Source organism: Neopelma chrysocephalum, unplaced genomic scaffold, assembly GCF_003984885.1.
Source record: "Neopelma chrysocephalum unplaced genomic scaffold, ASM398488v2 Primary Assembly neopelma1_22, whole genome shotgun sequence".
NCBI classification, from domain to species: domain Eukaryota; kingdom Metazoa; phylum Chordata; class Aves; order Passeriformes; family Pipridae; genus Neopelma; species Neopelma chrysocephalum.
In genome coordinates this window covers 10,855,897-10,872,297 of record NW_020897689.1, presented here as the reverse complement: position 1 = coordinate 10,872,297, position 16,401 = coordinate 10,855,897, and the positions used below count along the sequence as shown (strand labels likewise).

General features: G+C 39.7%; 1 protein-coding gene across 4 annotated transcripts in view; it reads left to right on the top strand.

The window, feature by feature from the left end:
• Positions 1 to 4,335: 4,335 nt before the first annotated feature.
• Positions 4,336 to 16,401, top strand: part of PREX2 (phosphatidylinositol-3,4,5-trisphosphate dependent Rac exchange factor 2) — a 172,455-nt gene continuing 160,389 nt past the window's right edge. For 2 of the 4 annotated variants that reach the window (XM_027698772.1, XM_027699018.1), the window contains exons 1-2: positions 4,371 to 4,447; positions 4,542 to 4,745. In XM_027698772.1, the coding sequence (XP_027554573.1) occupies positions 4,605 to 4,745 (141 nt within the window). In that variant the 5' untranslated portion in view covers positions 4,371 to 4,447; positions 4,542 to 4,604. Of the gene's footprint in view, positions 4,448 to 4,541; positions 4,746 to 5,520; positions 5,734 to 16,401 lie in introns of those variants that run through there. The other 2 variants (XM_027698859.1, XM_027698933.1) reach the window with 2 other exon arrangements.

Here is a 16,401-nt window from a genome sequence, read left to right as displayed (position 1 = left end):
TTAGAGCCATCTGTAAGGAAACTGTTTTTATTCTGGTGAACTTTTTTAATGTTTGTTAATCACATTTCTTGGATGGGTCTCTTAATAATTCCTATGGAGTTTTTGTCTTTTTTTTTTTCAATATCAGAAATGTATTTCAGCTCTGTCTGAAAAGAAGACAATATTAAATTCCCAGCTGGACTGAGGAGTCTTTACAGTGCTGTGATACAAGATAATGTGCCCGGCGGAACACTTGATTTCATTCTTGTGTGATACTGAAGCTGTCTTGCACTGATAGCCATTATTCAGTAGCAATGCAGAAACAAATCCATGTGGTTTTCCCATAGAGTACATAAGTGTCATGGCAGATCACTGAACTTTAATTGCTATCATCTGTCATGCATAAGGTATTTAATACCCAGAAGCTTGTTCCAGGTCATCAGATAGGACCGCAAAGATGATTAAGGGAATGGATGATCTTACAAATGTGTAGAGACTGAGGGAGATCATAGAATCATAGAAAACAACTGGGTTGGAAAAGACCTCCGAGATCATCAAGTCCAACCCTTGATCCAACACCGCCAGACCATGGCACTAAGTGCCATATCCAGTCTCTTCTTAAAAACTGTTCAGCCTGGAAGGGGGAGGGTTCATGGGCAATCTTATCCAAGTTTCGAAAGGCTTGATGGGAGGAAATGACGAAGAGGGAACTCAACTTTTCTCAGTAGTGCCAGATAACAGGACTAGAGGCAATGGGCATACATTAAAAACTACGAAATTCTGATTGAACACAAGAGAAGACTTTATTGATTTATTTATTTTTACTGCAGAACACTGGCCAAACACCGGCACAGGTTTCCCAGAGAGGTTGTAGAGTTTCATCCATGGAGTTACTCAAAACCTGGCTGGACAATCTGTCCTATGTGGTTTTGTGAATAGATCAAAAGTTGTGTGCTGCCATATTTTTTTCAACAGGACTCTAAATAGAAATTCAACTTGGGCCTCAAGTACCCTTGGACCAAAATAGTTCTTGTTGCATTCCAAAGTTATAACGTCCCATGGGAACAATCTGATTTCTCCAGTTTCTCCAAATGGGTCTTTCCACATAGGGAGCAAGAATTGCTGTTTCCCACATGCTAGCATAATCAATATACTGTTTTATATAACTTGTTTCTGTATTTAAGACAGCTAGTGCTACCTACTACTCAAGATCAGTGTTTAATCACAGTGTAAAAGCTGCTGTTTAATTGCTTAAGACATTTTGTTCAGGCTGAATTTTTTCATCCCATCTGTATATTCTACCTTTCTTCAACTTTATTCTTTTTTACCCAATTTTGGTGCAGTGAAAACTACAATTGGAGCAATTCAGCTTTTTCCTGAAACCAGGGGAAAAGAGTAATTTGCCCATGTCTTTATTACTTCAAGCAGGTTGTCAGGAAAATTGGCTGAGCCTGTAGGCATGTATGTTTTCCATATTGGTGTCTAGTATTTAGAATAACTTTTCCTATCATTGCACATCTGCAGTGGGCTTTGCCGGGTTCAGAGGCCTTAGCTGAGTCATAAAAATCTCTTTTGTATTGTCACTAATGCTTTTGCTGCCCTGTATTTTGCTGCCTGCCTGAAGGAAGGAGCATTGTGTGGGGGCAGCCGGAGGCTTTAAGGTCTCCTGGCAATGAGATACAAACATATGAAGGGAAGGGATACTTACTTTTATAGATGATGGAAAGAAAGACAGTAAGCTGCTGCTCCTGCCACTTTTAGCTGTCACCTCAGTCTATGAGTGTGCATACAAGTTGTGACAACTAATGGCACATGTCAGAAGCCAAGAGCACAGAGGAATCTCTGAAGTGAAAAAATGTAGCAGACTGTCCTGGTTAGAACGGCTGGGACCAATTCATCCCTGGATGGGTGTAACCCAAAACTGTGTATTCTATAGCCTCCATGCCATTTCCCAAAAACTGCTGTCAGTAGAGGCCTGCAAGGTGGGAAGATGCTCCTGTACCCTTTTATGGAATTCCCCGCTCTGATATCCTTATATGGAATTCCCCGCTCTGATACCCTTATATGGAAGAGGGACTGAGCATCCGCATGCCCTTTTATGGAATTCCCTACTCTGAGGGAGGGACTGAGCACTCCCGCCTGAACTGGAGAGTATATAACTGGGAGTTTCAGAGCCTTGAGGCTCTCTGGTGGGACCCAGAGGAAGACAGCAGACCACCGCTGCTCCCAACCAGGCTGAGACCACCACCCTCAACTGGACTGCAATCACCACTTCTGACCAGACTGCAGCAGCTCTCCCACCAGCAGGTTTACCCCCTCTCCCTTTGCTTTGGACTCGGGGGGTGGGCCAAGGTACACCACTTTTTGTTCATACCCCAGGGTGCTGGGTTTGTACATTTGGGTTTTGTGGGTTAAAACCAATTGTCTGTCTGTATAATTGTACTTATTGCATTATTTTAATAAATTGTTATTCTGACTTATAAATCTCTCTTTTGAATTGAGTTCATTTTGCCTTGCGGGTTAACTTTTAAACCAGCACACAGACCCTTATTTCTGCTTTCCTAAAAGAAAGAGGGGGTGCTTCTTGACCAGAAATTTACCAAGTTTGAGGCTTCTGGCTATGACTATCTGAAGGTCACCCACATGTATTTAGGAGCCAGAAAGCAATAGTGTAGTGTTCTATTCCAGTTGTTTTGGATCCTTTTTCTGGTTATCACTTCAGAAAACTTCATTGTGGGTTCAGTGGGTCACTCTTTTTTTGTCTTTCCAACATAGCATCAGCCTTCTTGGTGCTAAAGCAAGCAATTGTGAAGCACCTAATCTCCTCCATAGGATTAGGGCGGATGCCACAGAGCCTTGGGACTTTGGGACAGAGCTTCACTGATGAAGCCCACTGAAAGGGTAAAAAGGTTTTGAGCTAGTCACCAGACATGTTGTCTATTTTAGACAGGTTTTCTAAAGAGGCTTCAATGATTGAGCTGTGTTGGCTTTTTCAACCCATTAGTTCATTCGAACCAGGTTTAGCAAGGCAGTAAGGTCCTTAAAAACATGAAGTTGTGATTTTCATGAAAATCGGTGTCTGTTTTTGAAATGTACTAGTACCATATTGATGAAAGAGCTATGCTGAGGCCAGTAGGCAAATTTGCAGGCCACTCTGCACATGTACAAATTGCTGAGAAGGATACATGGCAGAATTGGTGCCAGCAACTGCTGCTTCTTGCCTAGAATTTTATGCAAAGGAGCTGACTGTGTTTGGGAAGGGGAGGATGCAGATAAGTAGGTCACATTCAAAGAATTATTTTTCTTTTTTTTTTTTTAATTTTTTTTCCTGCTCTTTGGGAAACATCTTGTGGGAAGTGTATCCTCTGTTTCCCAAAAGATGTCTGAGGCAGACAGCTAGATGATGTCTAGTTATCAGAACATAAATGTTATTCTCTCCCACTAAAGGATTCATCTCATAATGCAGCTGTAGAAGTTTTACACTCAAGTTTTCATTTTATTCTGTCCTTTTAGGATGTTGTAGGTTTAGAAAGATAGTTGATACAGAATCTAGAAGTTGAAGACCTGGATTTTCTTTCCAGTCATAGACTGAAGAGCTAGCCAAAGAAAACTTCAGCTTTCTTCAGTGGGCTTAAAATTCACATGGTAGTGTCCTGACATATTGCAGTCTTCAGGAAGTCAGTTCCCCTTTTCTAAAGTAGCTCTATACCTTTTGCTAACTGTTTGATATAGCTACTGAATTATTTTTTATTCTTTTAATGTATCATGCAAATCTGAACTTTGAAAGCAGACAGGAAAACTGTATAACCTCGGGATTTTACAGCACTTTGTTTTAATAGACAGACAAATCAGACAACTTAACACCCCCCCGGACCTCCCTCCCCCCAACCTTGAAATAACTTTTCTGTACCTGCTCAGCACATCCTTAGCTCTGCATATTTTTTTTTCAGGAGAATATAAAAGCTTGTATTTATAATTTGCATCAGTTGCAGTATACATTGTAATATACATCTCGTGGGAAAGTGTGGAAAGGGAAGTTGAAATGGCTCTTTGCTGATGATTAAAACAAAAAAACCCAACTGCTGATTCCCTGTCCAGCCAGCTTGTTTGGGACATTTTTATAATTCTTTTACTGTTGTTGGAGAACTCCAATTAGCCTCAAACTGGAGCTCGCAGCTTGTGTGTGAAACAGGCAGCTGCTGGCACGCAATGCTCCCTGAAGTTGTTTCCTTTCCTTTTTCCTGAGATTTAGTGAAGGGGGGGAAGGGGTTGGAGTCACATGGATACAAAGCTTTTGATTAATGTCCAAGTCTGCTGCTGCGGAGGCTTTCCAACCTCTCAGCTAGCAGGGCGAGCTGGGAACCAGTGACCGCTCGTTTCCTTCAGGCTGTGTTCCCTTCCTGACGGGAAAGGAGCGCGCACTGGGGTGGCTGCTCGCCTCCGGACCTCGGGCGGCCGCGGGAGCGGGGTAAGCTGGGGCTACGGCTGCAGCGCGGCTGGGACCGGCCGAGCCCGGCCCCGCTGTGTTACTTGGCGGGGTCTTTTGTTGTCCTTGTCCGCAGCGCAGTGCCGGGGCGCTCCGGGAACGGCGCCGGGCTGGGAACATCGATCCTCCTCGCTGCACCATGACAGAGGAAAGCAAAGGGGAAGGCAAGGGGGAAAGCGGGAAGGACTTGGAGAAACAGCTTCGCTTACGCGTGTGCGTCCTCAACGAGCTGCTCAAGACCGAGCGGGACTACGTGGGCACTCTGGAGTTCCTGGTGTCGGTGAGCGGAGGGGATAGGGGGGCCTCGCCTCGCCTGCCCCGCACCCGCTTCCGCAGCTGCCCGGGAAGCCGGGAAGGCGGTGCCCAGCGCGGCGGGCAGCGGGACCGCGGCACTCGCAGCCGGTAAAGGGTCTTAACCTGAGCTTTTGCTTAAAAGGGAAGGAGAGTAACAGGTTTTGAAATGGCCGAGGAGAGGTCGTGCGTTGCCCACTCCCCACCCCTCCGGCCGCACTTTGGCACCGATGATCTCGCATCTCCGGGCGTGGAAGCGGAGGGGGTGTGATGTGTTTGGGTTTAGCTCTGCCACGGGTGTGGAGGCTTGCGTTCATTTTAGGGCCCTGCGATTCCTTTACTTGCGGTAGTCCTAGAAACCCAGCGGTGCAGGGGGGAAGGAGGAGGACAGAGGGAGTGCTGGTGTGCAGCAGCTGCTTGGCATTAAAGCCACATGTGGCGTTCACTCCTGTCTTGTGATACAGGGTCAGCTGCGAAGGTAGCACGTTCTGGTGAGCTGCGGTGTGGCAGTTTTACAGTTTTCCTTCTACATTTGAGTATCGCTGTTGATAGGATTATTGGTGCCCCAGTCAGAAAGGCGGGAGTTCTCACTCTCTCAAAAAGCCGAAGTGACAAATTATTGCAAAACAGATGCGTGCAGTGTTTAATTTGTGCCTGATCTTGGTCGTATCACTTTAGGACTCTGTTGTGATAAGTATGTCCAAATCAGGTGCTTCAGCTGGAAAAAGATTTCACAGTAGCCCCATCATACTTTTCTCTCCTCCCCTGTCCCATTGAAGAGGGGAAATCCTTCCAACTGCAAACTTCCTGCTTTGCTGCCTTGAGAACTGTGAAGTTTCTGCGTATTGTCATGAAAGAGGAAATTCTTAAGTTGGCTGTGACAGGGAGAGTAAAAGCACAGAGATTGGAGTGAAATAAGATCTACAGAGTAGCTTATTTTCTCCATATGTTTATCCTCAGCAGAACCATGAAAAATGGTAAGTGGTCCAACATGTTTTCTTTTTTCGTTTTCTTTTTTTTAAGTTTAGGATGTATATTTGAGAAAGGGGCGATGTGTGATTGTCTTCCTTGCTTCCATTTAATGATTGGCTTTTACCTATTGTAAAAAAATGTTCTTCAGTATTTTAAGCCACAAATTTGGTGTATTTGGAGTCTTAGATCATTTCAGTAAATTTGAAGAATTTGAAATATTTTCTATTTTGGATTCTGAGGTTTTAGACATAAGATATTGGTATTCAAGCAGTTAGTGCTCAGATTCTTCCAAAGATCAGACTCAGTATGTATTTCAAATTGTATCCAAACATTGAATTCAGTAATAAGTCTTTTTCCAGTTTAGATCAGGATGATCTAAATAAATCATATGAAGAAAGGGAGGAGGGCTGGTGTTAAATATCTGGTTCTATGTCATGTTTTTTATAATTATTAATGGTTGTGGACAGGGTTCAAGTGACAGTTCAGAGATGCAAATCCTTCACAGGGAAATGTCATGTGTTTTAACTGTATCTCAGCCTTGTTTAAGGAAACAACTTCTGAGCTTTCCTTTGGCCTACCTGCTAGGACTGCTGTTGAGAGCAGCTGTGGTGGTGGATTTATGAGGGCCGCTGGACTAGGGCCAATGTAGAGACCATCACGTTGATTTCACATGAGCCATCAAAACCATCATTGTACTTGTTCTCATGGTTACTTCTTGTTCTGAAGTCTAGATCTTCTCATTTAGGTGTCTTAGGCTTATGGTTTTCTCTATTTTTCTTAGAGCCATTATCAGTCCCAGGACTAGCTAGTTTGAGATACAAACAGTATTCCAGCTTACTTTGTTTCACATTCTGAGGTGGTCATGGGACACACATGCAGGGTTCCTTCTTGTTGGAAGTGAACTGGAAGCTTTTCTGTAGGAGCATATCTGGCTGCTAATGAATGTGCAGTTCCTGGGGTTAGACTAGAGCTAGTCTGAAGTGATGCCCACCACCAGTGTGAGGTCCTAGTACTTCTCTGTCCAAACACTATCTTACTTTCCATGATGTCTTGTTAAAGTAGAGAGCAGTGTGAGGGGTTGACATGCCAGTCAAGAGTTAGGCTTCCAGGTCTCCTCAGTGGAGCTCATTGTGGTAGAACCCATGTTTCTTTTATGATTGTGAAGCTGAAACCAGTTACAGTCTCCCTAACAGTTTGCACAAAGTACCTGCAGTTTTCACTGTAATTAATAGGAAATAGGGTATTCACTTAGATAAATGAAAAAAACCCTGTGGATGGCTGGAGAATGAAGAGGTTATAAGGAGGAAGTGACTTTACTCATCTGTGTCAACATGGGAATGCTTTGCTGGTTTCCATACGCTGGAAACATATCTATTGTATGTTAGATTTATTTAGGTTCTTCAGTTTATATTGAAATTAAAGAAAGTCTCACTGAGAATGAATATCTGGTTGGTTATTTAAAGTATTTTTTCCCCATGCTTCTCTATGATTTTTCATCCTCCACTTATCATCAGTGTAGTGAGAATCAGCTTGTTTTGTATATTCTGTCAAAAGTCTAGGTACAAAGCAGAATATTTGATAAATTGATTATTTTATTAGATGGAAGTAGCAGAGTAGTCATTTCCATGTGAGTTCATTCACCTCTTCTTTTTGGCTTTATCCTGTGTAAATACAATATATTGTTTTACATCTGCAGTCATCACAAAACAAATCTGAGTGGAAAGGTCTGGTTGTATTAATATTATTCTTCCATATCTCCTGAATCTTCCAGTAATAAACTTTAGTAGCATAGTCTGTTGAGACATCAGTGATACTGAGCAATAACAATTTTGGGCCCATTTGAGTGAGGTATGTAAACATATGTGAGGTGGATAAACTTAAGTCACCAAGTAGTTGCCAGCAAGGCTGGAAGGAGGAGGCATGCACAGGAAATTATGAAGAAAAGGCTTTTGCTTTTCCTTGAGACATTTCATTATAACATTTGGAGTGTTGTTGCAATACCAGAGATTTTGTTCTTGTTAGCATTTAGCATTTCTTAAAAGAAACAAATCTGGTGATGGACGAATTTCCGTAAGACACTAAAACATCTTTGAAAACTGTATGTATAGATAGATGGGGTTTTTTATAAGCTATGCTATGAGGTTTCTGTTATGAACAATTAATACTTTATTGGCTAAATTACCAATTGGGCTTTTTTCTGCTTCTGGATGATCTTGCTGGCAAAATCTCTATTTTCCAATGAAAGAGAAGCTGTACTTGCAAGGGTAGGGGAGAATCCTTTTTTTAGCAAAATCCTCTTTCTGGAGGGGACTGAAAATGGCAACTGGTGAATATTTATCTAAAATGCTTCTCTGTTATCCAGCTGTGTAACTCAATAATTAATATTACCTTGAGTGTTCATGGTAAAGATACTTTTAAAAAAAAATTCTGACTTTATGTACCTTATTTATTTCATTCTTTACAGCACATGACAAAGTGTGTATATTTACTGTGATCTATGTAAACATGATGAAAATTTCCTATTTTGTTCTATAAGCATAATTAGCCTGGAGAAAAGGAGACTGAGGGGAAACTTTATTGCTCTCTACAACTACCTGAAAGGTAGTTGTAGCAAGGTGGGAATTAATCTCTTTTCCCAGGTAACAATTGACGAGACAAAAGGAAATAGCCTCAAATTACACTAGGGGAGGTTTAGATTGGACATTAAGAAAAATTTATTCACTAAAAGGGTGATCAGCCAATGGAACAGGCTGCCCATGGATGTGATGGAATTGCTATCGCTGGAAGTGTTAAAAAAATGTGTAGATGTGGCACCTGGGGACATGGTTTATTGGTGAACATAGAAGTGCTGGGCTACCAGTTGGACTTGATGATCTTGGAGGTCTTTTCTAACCTTAATGATTCTATTCTATGGCTAGCTAACTAGAACAAAACTACATAAACTTTTCCAAGAGTCTCATTGGTCCATGATTTTATGCTGGGGAATTTATGTGACTTTTAATGAAAGTCTTAAAAAATAGGTTTGTCTTTTTGATTTTTTTTTTTAAATTTGTGTAATGTTTTCATGTGAGATTTCATTTACTTTGTAAATTAGGGTATTCATTTGAAGCCTCAACATAGCAGGAGTAAAGAGACCAGTAAAACTGTAGGTAGAAGTTGCCGAGAAATTAAAAAGTATTTAATAGTAAAGAGTTGCCAAAAAGTGGCTAGTTTAATTTGTCACCTTGTTACTTGGTCTGAAGCTTAATTTTTATGGTTGTGATTTACTCTGACTGACTGACCAGTGAAGGCAAACCAGGCCATGAAGAATTTTAAGACGCATGTACACAACACTGGCTAAATATATATATATTTATATATATATTTAAATGTACATATATATTTTTTTGAAAGAAACTTTATTTTGGAATAGAAATTGGAAATGTAATAGATCTACTACATTTGGTACTTCAGGGGATATCCATGGAAGTAGAGTTTATTTTTCTATGACAGGGATTGTTTTCCTGGTGCAGTTTCACGTTCTGACAAATTTGACGTTGATGGGAATAGAAGCAGATGTTGGCACTCCTATAAGCCTTCCCCATGGCCTCAGCTGGGGTGACTAGTTCGATCTTGAAGCAGATGGGAGAAAAAGCAAAGCTAGTTTATTATGTAGATTATAGTATGGTTTCCAGAGTCTATCAGTGAATATAGATATACATTTCTGCCAGTTAACTCTCAAATCTCAGTTTAATTTCATTAGATTCTGCTGTACTTTCTTCTCCCCTCTCTTCTGCTTGCCCTGAAGTGCAAACATTTTCCTTACATGTGTGCCACGTTAAGGGAAGCCGAATCCTTGCTTTTCAATGGGCATAAAGAGGTTTTGTTTATAAGGTTTACTGTCCACCCTTCTCAGTGGCTGTGTCACTCTTCAGGATCTGTATTCCCCTGCCACACTGAACCCTCCCTGTTTCTTGGCTCAATACATATTTTTTCATTATTGAGTAGATGAATTGTTTGGACAAATGATTATAGTAATTGAGACTTCAGGTTAACTTTGTAGCCAAATTCACAGTTACTAACCCTCACCAGCAACAGAGGGTTGTGTCCTGAATGGAAACTCCTTGAATGGTTATGCTAGATAATAAAGTTAGGTGTTGAGCTTTTCCCAAAAAAGAAGAATTTATAAATGATCTTTTATAGCTGTAGTTTGATACAAAAACAATGTATGTGTATGTTATTTTTGTGTGTGTGTGTATATATCATAGAATACCTTAAGTTGGAAGGGACCCATAAGGATCATCTAGTTGCTAAATATGTTATATGTCTTGATTACAGTAATGATTAGTGACTTCATAGTGCATAATTGCATTTATATTTTCTAAAAGGGATTTAAGTGAATGGAAGGGAAGGGTTTTAGCTGGCTGCATTTTTTGATAAGGTTATGTGATTTCCTTTCTCTTCAGGAAAAGAAAAACAACATTCTATGGCTACTTCATCATGAAAAGTCAAAAGGAAGTGCAAACACAATTACTATAGAAAGTCAATATCTTTTCCATTCACTTCCAATTTCTGCTGTTTTTAACTTGCTTAAGTGTTAACAAAAATGTGAATGTGGTATTCCATTTTTATTTGACTTTACTTGGCTATATCAATAGCACCACCTATAGTCTCTATCAGTTAGGGTAACTGCTTAAAAGCTGTTTATTTCTTTGTAACCCCTGCCCCCAGGGTTGAATGTTTGCTTTATGGAGTGGATTAGCAAGAAAGATTATTCACATCTCCACTAGCTGTGCACAGAGTTCATGCAATGTATGACAATGGCAAAAAGCAGAGATTTTTTATGAAGAATTTTCAAGCACATATCTTATCTTGTTTGTAACTGGAGGGATTTATGCTGCACTATATACTCTAGACAGATGTTTCATACTTTTCAATGGATTTCCTCTTACTGCTCTCAGATGCACTTAGATTATATTGTGAAAAACTGCTCTTTAAGAAGAAAGGTGGTTTGTTTAGCCGATCAGTGAAAAATCTAGGATACTGAAAGAAGAAATCTTTGTTTCATAGCATTTAAGAAACTTTTCTGTTCCTAAGACTTATTGTAGACTAAGACTTCATCTCCTGAAGACCGTAATACACTTAGAGGTGTTGCACAACTTCATGATTTATCTGAATATAAATATCATCCTATCTGCAGTGTTCTAGCTGTTCCTTCCTCTGTCTTATAGCTCACTCCTAACACTCCTGCTACATATATTCCATAAATTTGTAATGTGAGCTGCTAATTTAGAAGAGACTACTTGGAGGGGACCATCAGTCAATATGTCCAGGCTTAAGGTATTCTATGCAGCCTAAAGCTGTTGAATAGTGTGCTGTTTGCAGTGATTTCAAGTATTCATGGAGACATATTTTTCAACCCTCTTTAGTAGTAATTTTTGTCACCATTGTATAAACACCAAGCTTTGAAACTATGCATTCCAAGGTTGGTTTGTATTTATTTGGTAAGATTGAGAAGAAAAGGCTCAGTGGAATTTTTATTATTGCCTACAGTTCCATGATGGGTAGATATGGACAAGATGCAGACACACTCCTCTCAGAGGTGCATAGTGGAAGAAGGAGAGGCCATGGAAAATGGGAAATTCCAACTCAATGTGAGGGGAAAAAAGTAGTTTACAATGAAGCTGGTCAAAAACTGGAATAAGTTGACCAGAGACTGTTTTTTTGTTTTGTTCAAAGGTCAGCTGGGCAAGAGTGGACAACCTGTTCTAGTTGACACTGCTTTACTCAAGCAATTGGGCTAGATGATGTCTGGAGGTCCCTTCCAACCTACATGACTCATCAATTTGCAATTTATTGGTATGATGGGGAAAGAAGGCAGACTATTTCAGCCATTTTCAGGAGAACAGATTTTTCAGGGTTGCATCTCTGCTTTGTTTCCCTTATACTCTGAAATTCCAGTGCAAAAGGCCAGGCTATACTGTTCAGCAAACAAATATTCAAGAGGAAACTCAGGTACACAATTTTATTTTTTTTTTTCAATTGTATTATATTGTATTATATTTCCTCGGGAAACAGATAATCTGACACTTTTGTACTGTTCTCTATTCAGAGATCTCTCAGTGCATTGCTGTCATTAATAAATCAAACCTATGTAATTCTACAAATTAGAAGTTAGAGAGATCTTGTTTTTTAGGTCCCAGTGGAAGTTTGTGCCAGAACCAGAAATACGACCTGATATCTTGATTCCCAGTTCGTACTCTGACAGCAAAGAGCCCTTTCCCTGTATATATAATTGATGCTAAAATAATGATTGTCTACTTAAAATGTCTGAGAAGCTGCAAGGATAACTCTTCAAAGCCAGTTTCATTTTGTGCAAGCTTGATTGCTCCTGTGGCTATCTCATAGACTGTTCACAGTTGAATTTATCCTGTTGTAGGGACAGAACTGAGATGTTAGGGGTTGACACATTCCAGATCCCATGAGACCTCCTGACTGTCCTTTGTGCTTTTGGCAGCCTGGCTGCCAAGTCGTCTGGCATACCTGATGAGCTTTCAAGTTCCAGGCTGAAGAGCATGAAGGGAACATGTAGCAGAAACAGCTAGAACTGAAGAGCAGTGGAAAGAACAGTAATATGTTGGCTTTCTTTATTTCAGTGTAATTTGTGTGATGCAAGCTCCCTAATAAATTGATAATATCTTGCTGAATGGAGCAGAAAAAATAATCTACTCCTTGACCTTCCTAGGGAAGTTTTATATGAATTCACACTTCAAAATGAAATTTGGCTGTAGCTGCTGATACCTGTGCCTGAAGTTTAAATACATGGTATGTATTAATATGTTTGCTTTCTAAATACATTTTTGCCTATTATAATAAATAGAGCAAGTGACCAGTATCAATTGAATTGATGGGGAATTTACATTAAAGTGTTTTATAATTTGCCCTGTGAAATTTGTTAATTCCTCAGATTGTTTAAAGGGAGTCATTCCTAGAGTGAGGAATGAATGTGTTCCCAGAAGTTGACTTAACAGTCCCAGCCTCCTTATGCCTAAATCAAACATGTTGTGACAGAGGAACATCAGTGGAGACAGAATGCTCTTCAACAAATCTTGGAAAATAACTCATTACGCTACCATGTGTCCCTGTTAGTAACATCACACAGGCAATCTCAGCAGGAGTGGTAAGATGTATTGGAGAGCCGAGTTGCTTGAGATATGTAGATAGTGTCTTCTGTGATACTTAAAGGTGAGGTTTTAAGACCTTCATCAGGAATATAAATCAGTTTAAATAGTGTGGATTAGGCAAAAGCAATCATGGGGAATATCTAGGTCTGGAAGAGTTATCCATGAGATTTATGCAGTTAATCGTAATTGTAGCTGGTTAGGTATGGGCTGAGCCATGGGAAATTCACTGTTCATGAGAATTTAGCCTCTTTGTAGATAGTAAGTAATGGTTCCCTGGCCCTAATAAACTTCCAGGATGTTCTCAGGTTCTTCTGTAAGCTTAATTTGCCATGTTTTTACTTCTTAATCCCTACAGTGACATTTTGTAAAAAAAAGTTGGGCATTAAAAGCATGAAGCTATGAAGTTGGAATGATGTACCGTATAACAAAGTGATTGATGTCTGGGATGCTGTGAATTTGTTTAACAAGACTAGAAAATCACTTCATTTTATTGCTTAGTATATGTCAAGTTACATTACCCAAGGAATTTAAGTATAAGGCGTATTCAGATTCCTAGAAGAAATAGCATGTAACAGGATGCTTTGAGACAGCATCCTCCAATTCTGTGGTGCGAGTGTAGTCTTTGCTCTCAAAGTCGCAGAGGCATTTGAGGCTTGAACAGATGTGGCAGCAACTGAAGCTCTACAGCGTATAAGCACTGTTTTCATTAAAAAAATGCCAAAGCCTTACAAGGTAGAGGGAGGGAAAAGTGGCACACACCTGCAGAGTTAGTGTTGTGTCACTTGTAAAATGTATATGGCTGAATAGTTCGTATATATCCTTTATTGCCTGGGAGGGAAAGTTATTTTGCAGAAACCATAGAAAGCAGGAAGACGTAAATAAGTCCTGTTTCATGGAATGCCTTTGAAAAATGGCCACCTTACATTTATAACGATAGCTGCTTCCTTCCTTCCAGTGCCTGCTGTTTTTTGTTCATGAAAGCTTATAAAATACCACTTAAAAATGAACTTGCAGTATATGATAAAGACCTAAAATCAGAGATATTGGAAGGAACCTGTGAATTGCTGTGACAGATTTAAGAAAAGGTCTACCACAGTGTTCTGATTCTGGCCAGGACAGGGCTAATTTTTGCAGTACCCAGGAGGGGTTCTGGCTAGGACACAGAGCTTAGTCTGTACTACCTCATATCGTTGCCGGTGGAGGCGGGAAGGGAGTCTCTTCCAGGGAGAAGAGGACCCTTCTGGTTAGGGTAGCATGGCAGAGGGAGTGGTTGGGCATTGTTTCTGTATGAATTTTTTGCCTCTTTCTTATACCCTCTGTCAGTAGTAATGTTGCTGTTACTGTTCATTTTCTTCTCTTATTGCTGTTTCCAGTAAATTGTTCTTATCTCAGCCTGTGATTTGTGCCTCAAATTTTCCTCTCCAGCCTGCCACAGGGGACTGGGGGGAGGAGGAGGGAGTGAGCGAGCAGGTTTCAGTGGGAGCACTAAAGTGGAGATACCTTCCTAAACTATGACATAGTAATTTTTTTATAATGGTAGTTAGTAGCATTACTTAGGGAGGGTGTGCTTCAGACACCTGTACTTAACGTTTGGGTCTGTCTCTGCTGGAGTTTGTGGATGTAGGACCTGGTTGCAAACTAAGTAATCTCTGAGTTTGCTTACTTTATATTTGTACAGTTTGTGGGTTTTTTGGCATTTGTAACTTCTGAATGTGTATCCCACAAAATAATTCCTTTTGATCATTTTAAATGTCCTGTCTGAAATATTTGCTAAGTAGTTGTGTCACTATTTTTCTTGTTGGAAGTCCAAGTCTAATTATTCCTTTTATGAAACCCCTTTCATATTTTTGATCGTCTTTCATCAAACTCCTTTGGGATGAATTCTTCTGGTGTCATTACCATTGGTTTCATTCTTAATCTTCTGGATTTTTCAGAGTGTTTTCAGAGGGTAAAAATCAAAATCCTCAAATACGTGTAATAGATGTTTGGGGTTCTGAATGATTATTTTTCTTGTACTGAAAGATGTTAGAATTCTGTTTATCCTTCTTTTGCAAGGTGCAGTTAGCACCTTACTTAGGCCTTTTTTTTTCCTCTCTTTATTTACCTTTGAATATCAAAAGTGGTATTTCCAGAGGTTGGGCAAGATGCTTGAAGTATGAGTTGTAGCTGCTGTCCTTCTCACCATTCTGTTTTGCTGTGTGAATTGGGAAAAGATGTAGAAAGAGCTCTCAGTGAAGGCTAAAGTAGCCAATACCAGTAATAAATACAAACAATGAGAGCTGTGAGATGAAAGGAGAAACTCTGGGCTCTGGAAATAGGAAGGAGAAAATATTGGAAATGAAGGAAAAATGCTACTAGCAAGGTAGAAAAGGAAAAGAGAAAGGTTTTTGGTTCTTCTAGAAATGAAAATGCACATAAAAATCCCCTTTGAAACGTGTCAAGTATGTGATGAGATTTCCTTGTACTGTAGTATTTATGTTAATAGGACAGGCAGCACTGGCTTTTGCAGTGTTAAATTAGATACTGCTTGTCATCCCAGAAGTTAACAATGTTGTTGGATGGTTGCTGTGAGTTTGACTGTCAGTAAGGTAGAAATGCAGTTTCTTAGACATCTTCAAATACAGTCAGACTGAGGTGTGAAAATACCATTATCTTTGCATTTGGTTATTGTGTGCTAATTTGTGCTTATTTTATGATAAAATATGAAATTTCAATAGTTATCAAGAGATAATTGAGAATTTTTTGATTAAAGAGAGCAACATGTGAGCTTTCTTTAACGCTTACCAGTAAGAGAGGTCTCCAGGTTTTCAGGATGATGTGACAAATGGAACATTTTGAAAGTGACAGGTTGTAGATTGCTTCATAACGTTGGAAAAATTTTTGGCAGAGTTGAGATTTTTCTGTGGGTTAGAATTACAATCCTTCTACCTAATATGTCTTCATTGTATCTGTTGTTTTCTCTAAATGGAAAGGTTTTTTTTCTAATAAGATATTGGTTCTGTAGTTCAGTTACATAAAACAACACATAAATACCAGTAATAATACTACTAGTGGAATTAATTAATGGAAATTACAAAATTGGTTGTAGTTACCACATTTAAATATGTTGTAATATACCTGGAAGGATTCTTTGTGTGGGCAGAAGAGTGAAGACCTGATAGCAATGACTTTTGTTTTCATTTACTTTAAGGTTATTCCTCATTTATTTATCTCTTTGACAGTGTGTGAAATCCTGTTTATTAAGAATAATGCCTGGAAGTTGGCAGTTATATTCTGTATGAGTGTGTTAATTTCTTCCCATATGCTACAAGGTTGTCCTCACAGGAAATAAAGGGACCTTTTCCCATGTTTAGTTATACTGAACTGTTACAATAGTCAGACCGGACAGAAACAATGGGCAGGAAAGTTTCCTGTTTTCTGCAGATACTGAAGAGGTCTTTGGCCCTTACCAACAAAGGTAAAGCTTTCTTCAGTCCAAGTGTGAGTGCACAGAGAACTGGTTTTCATTAC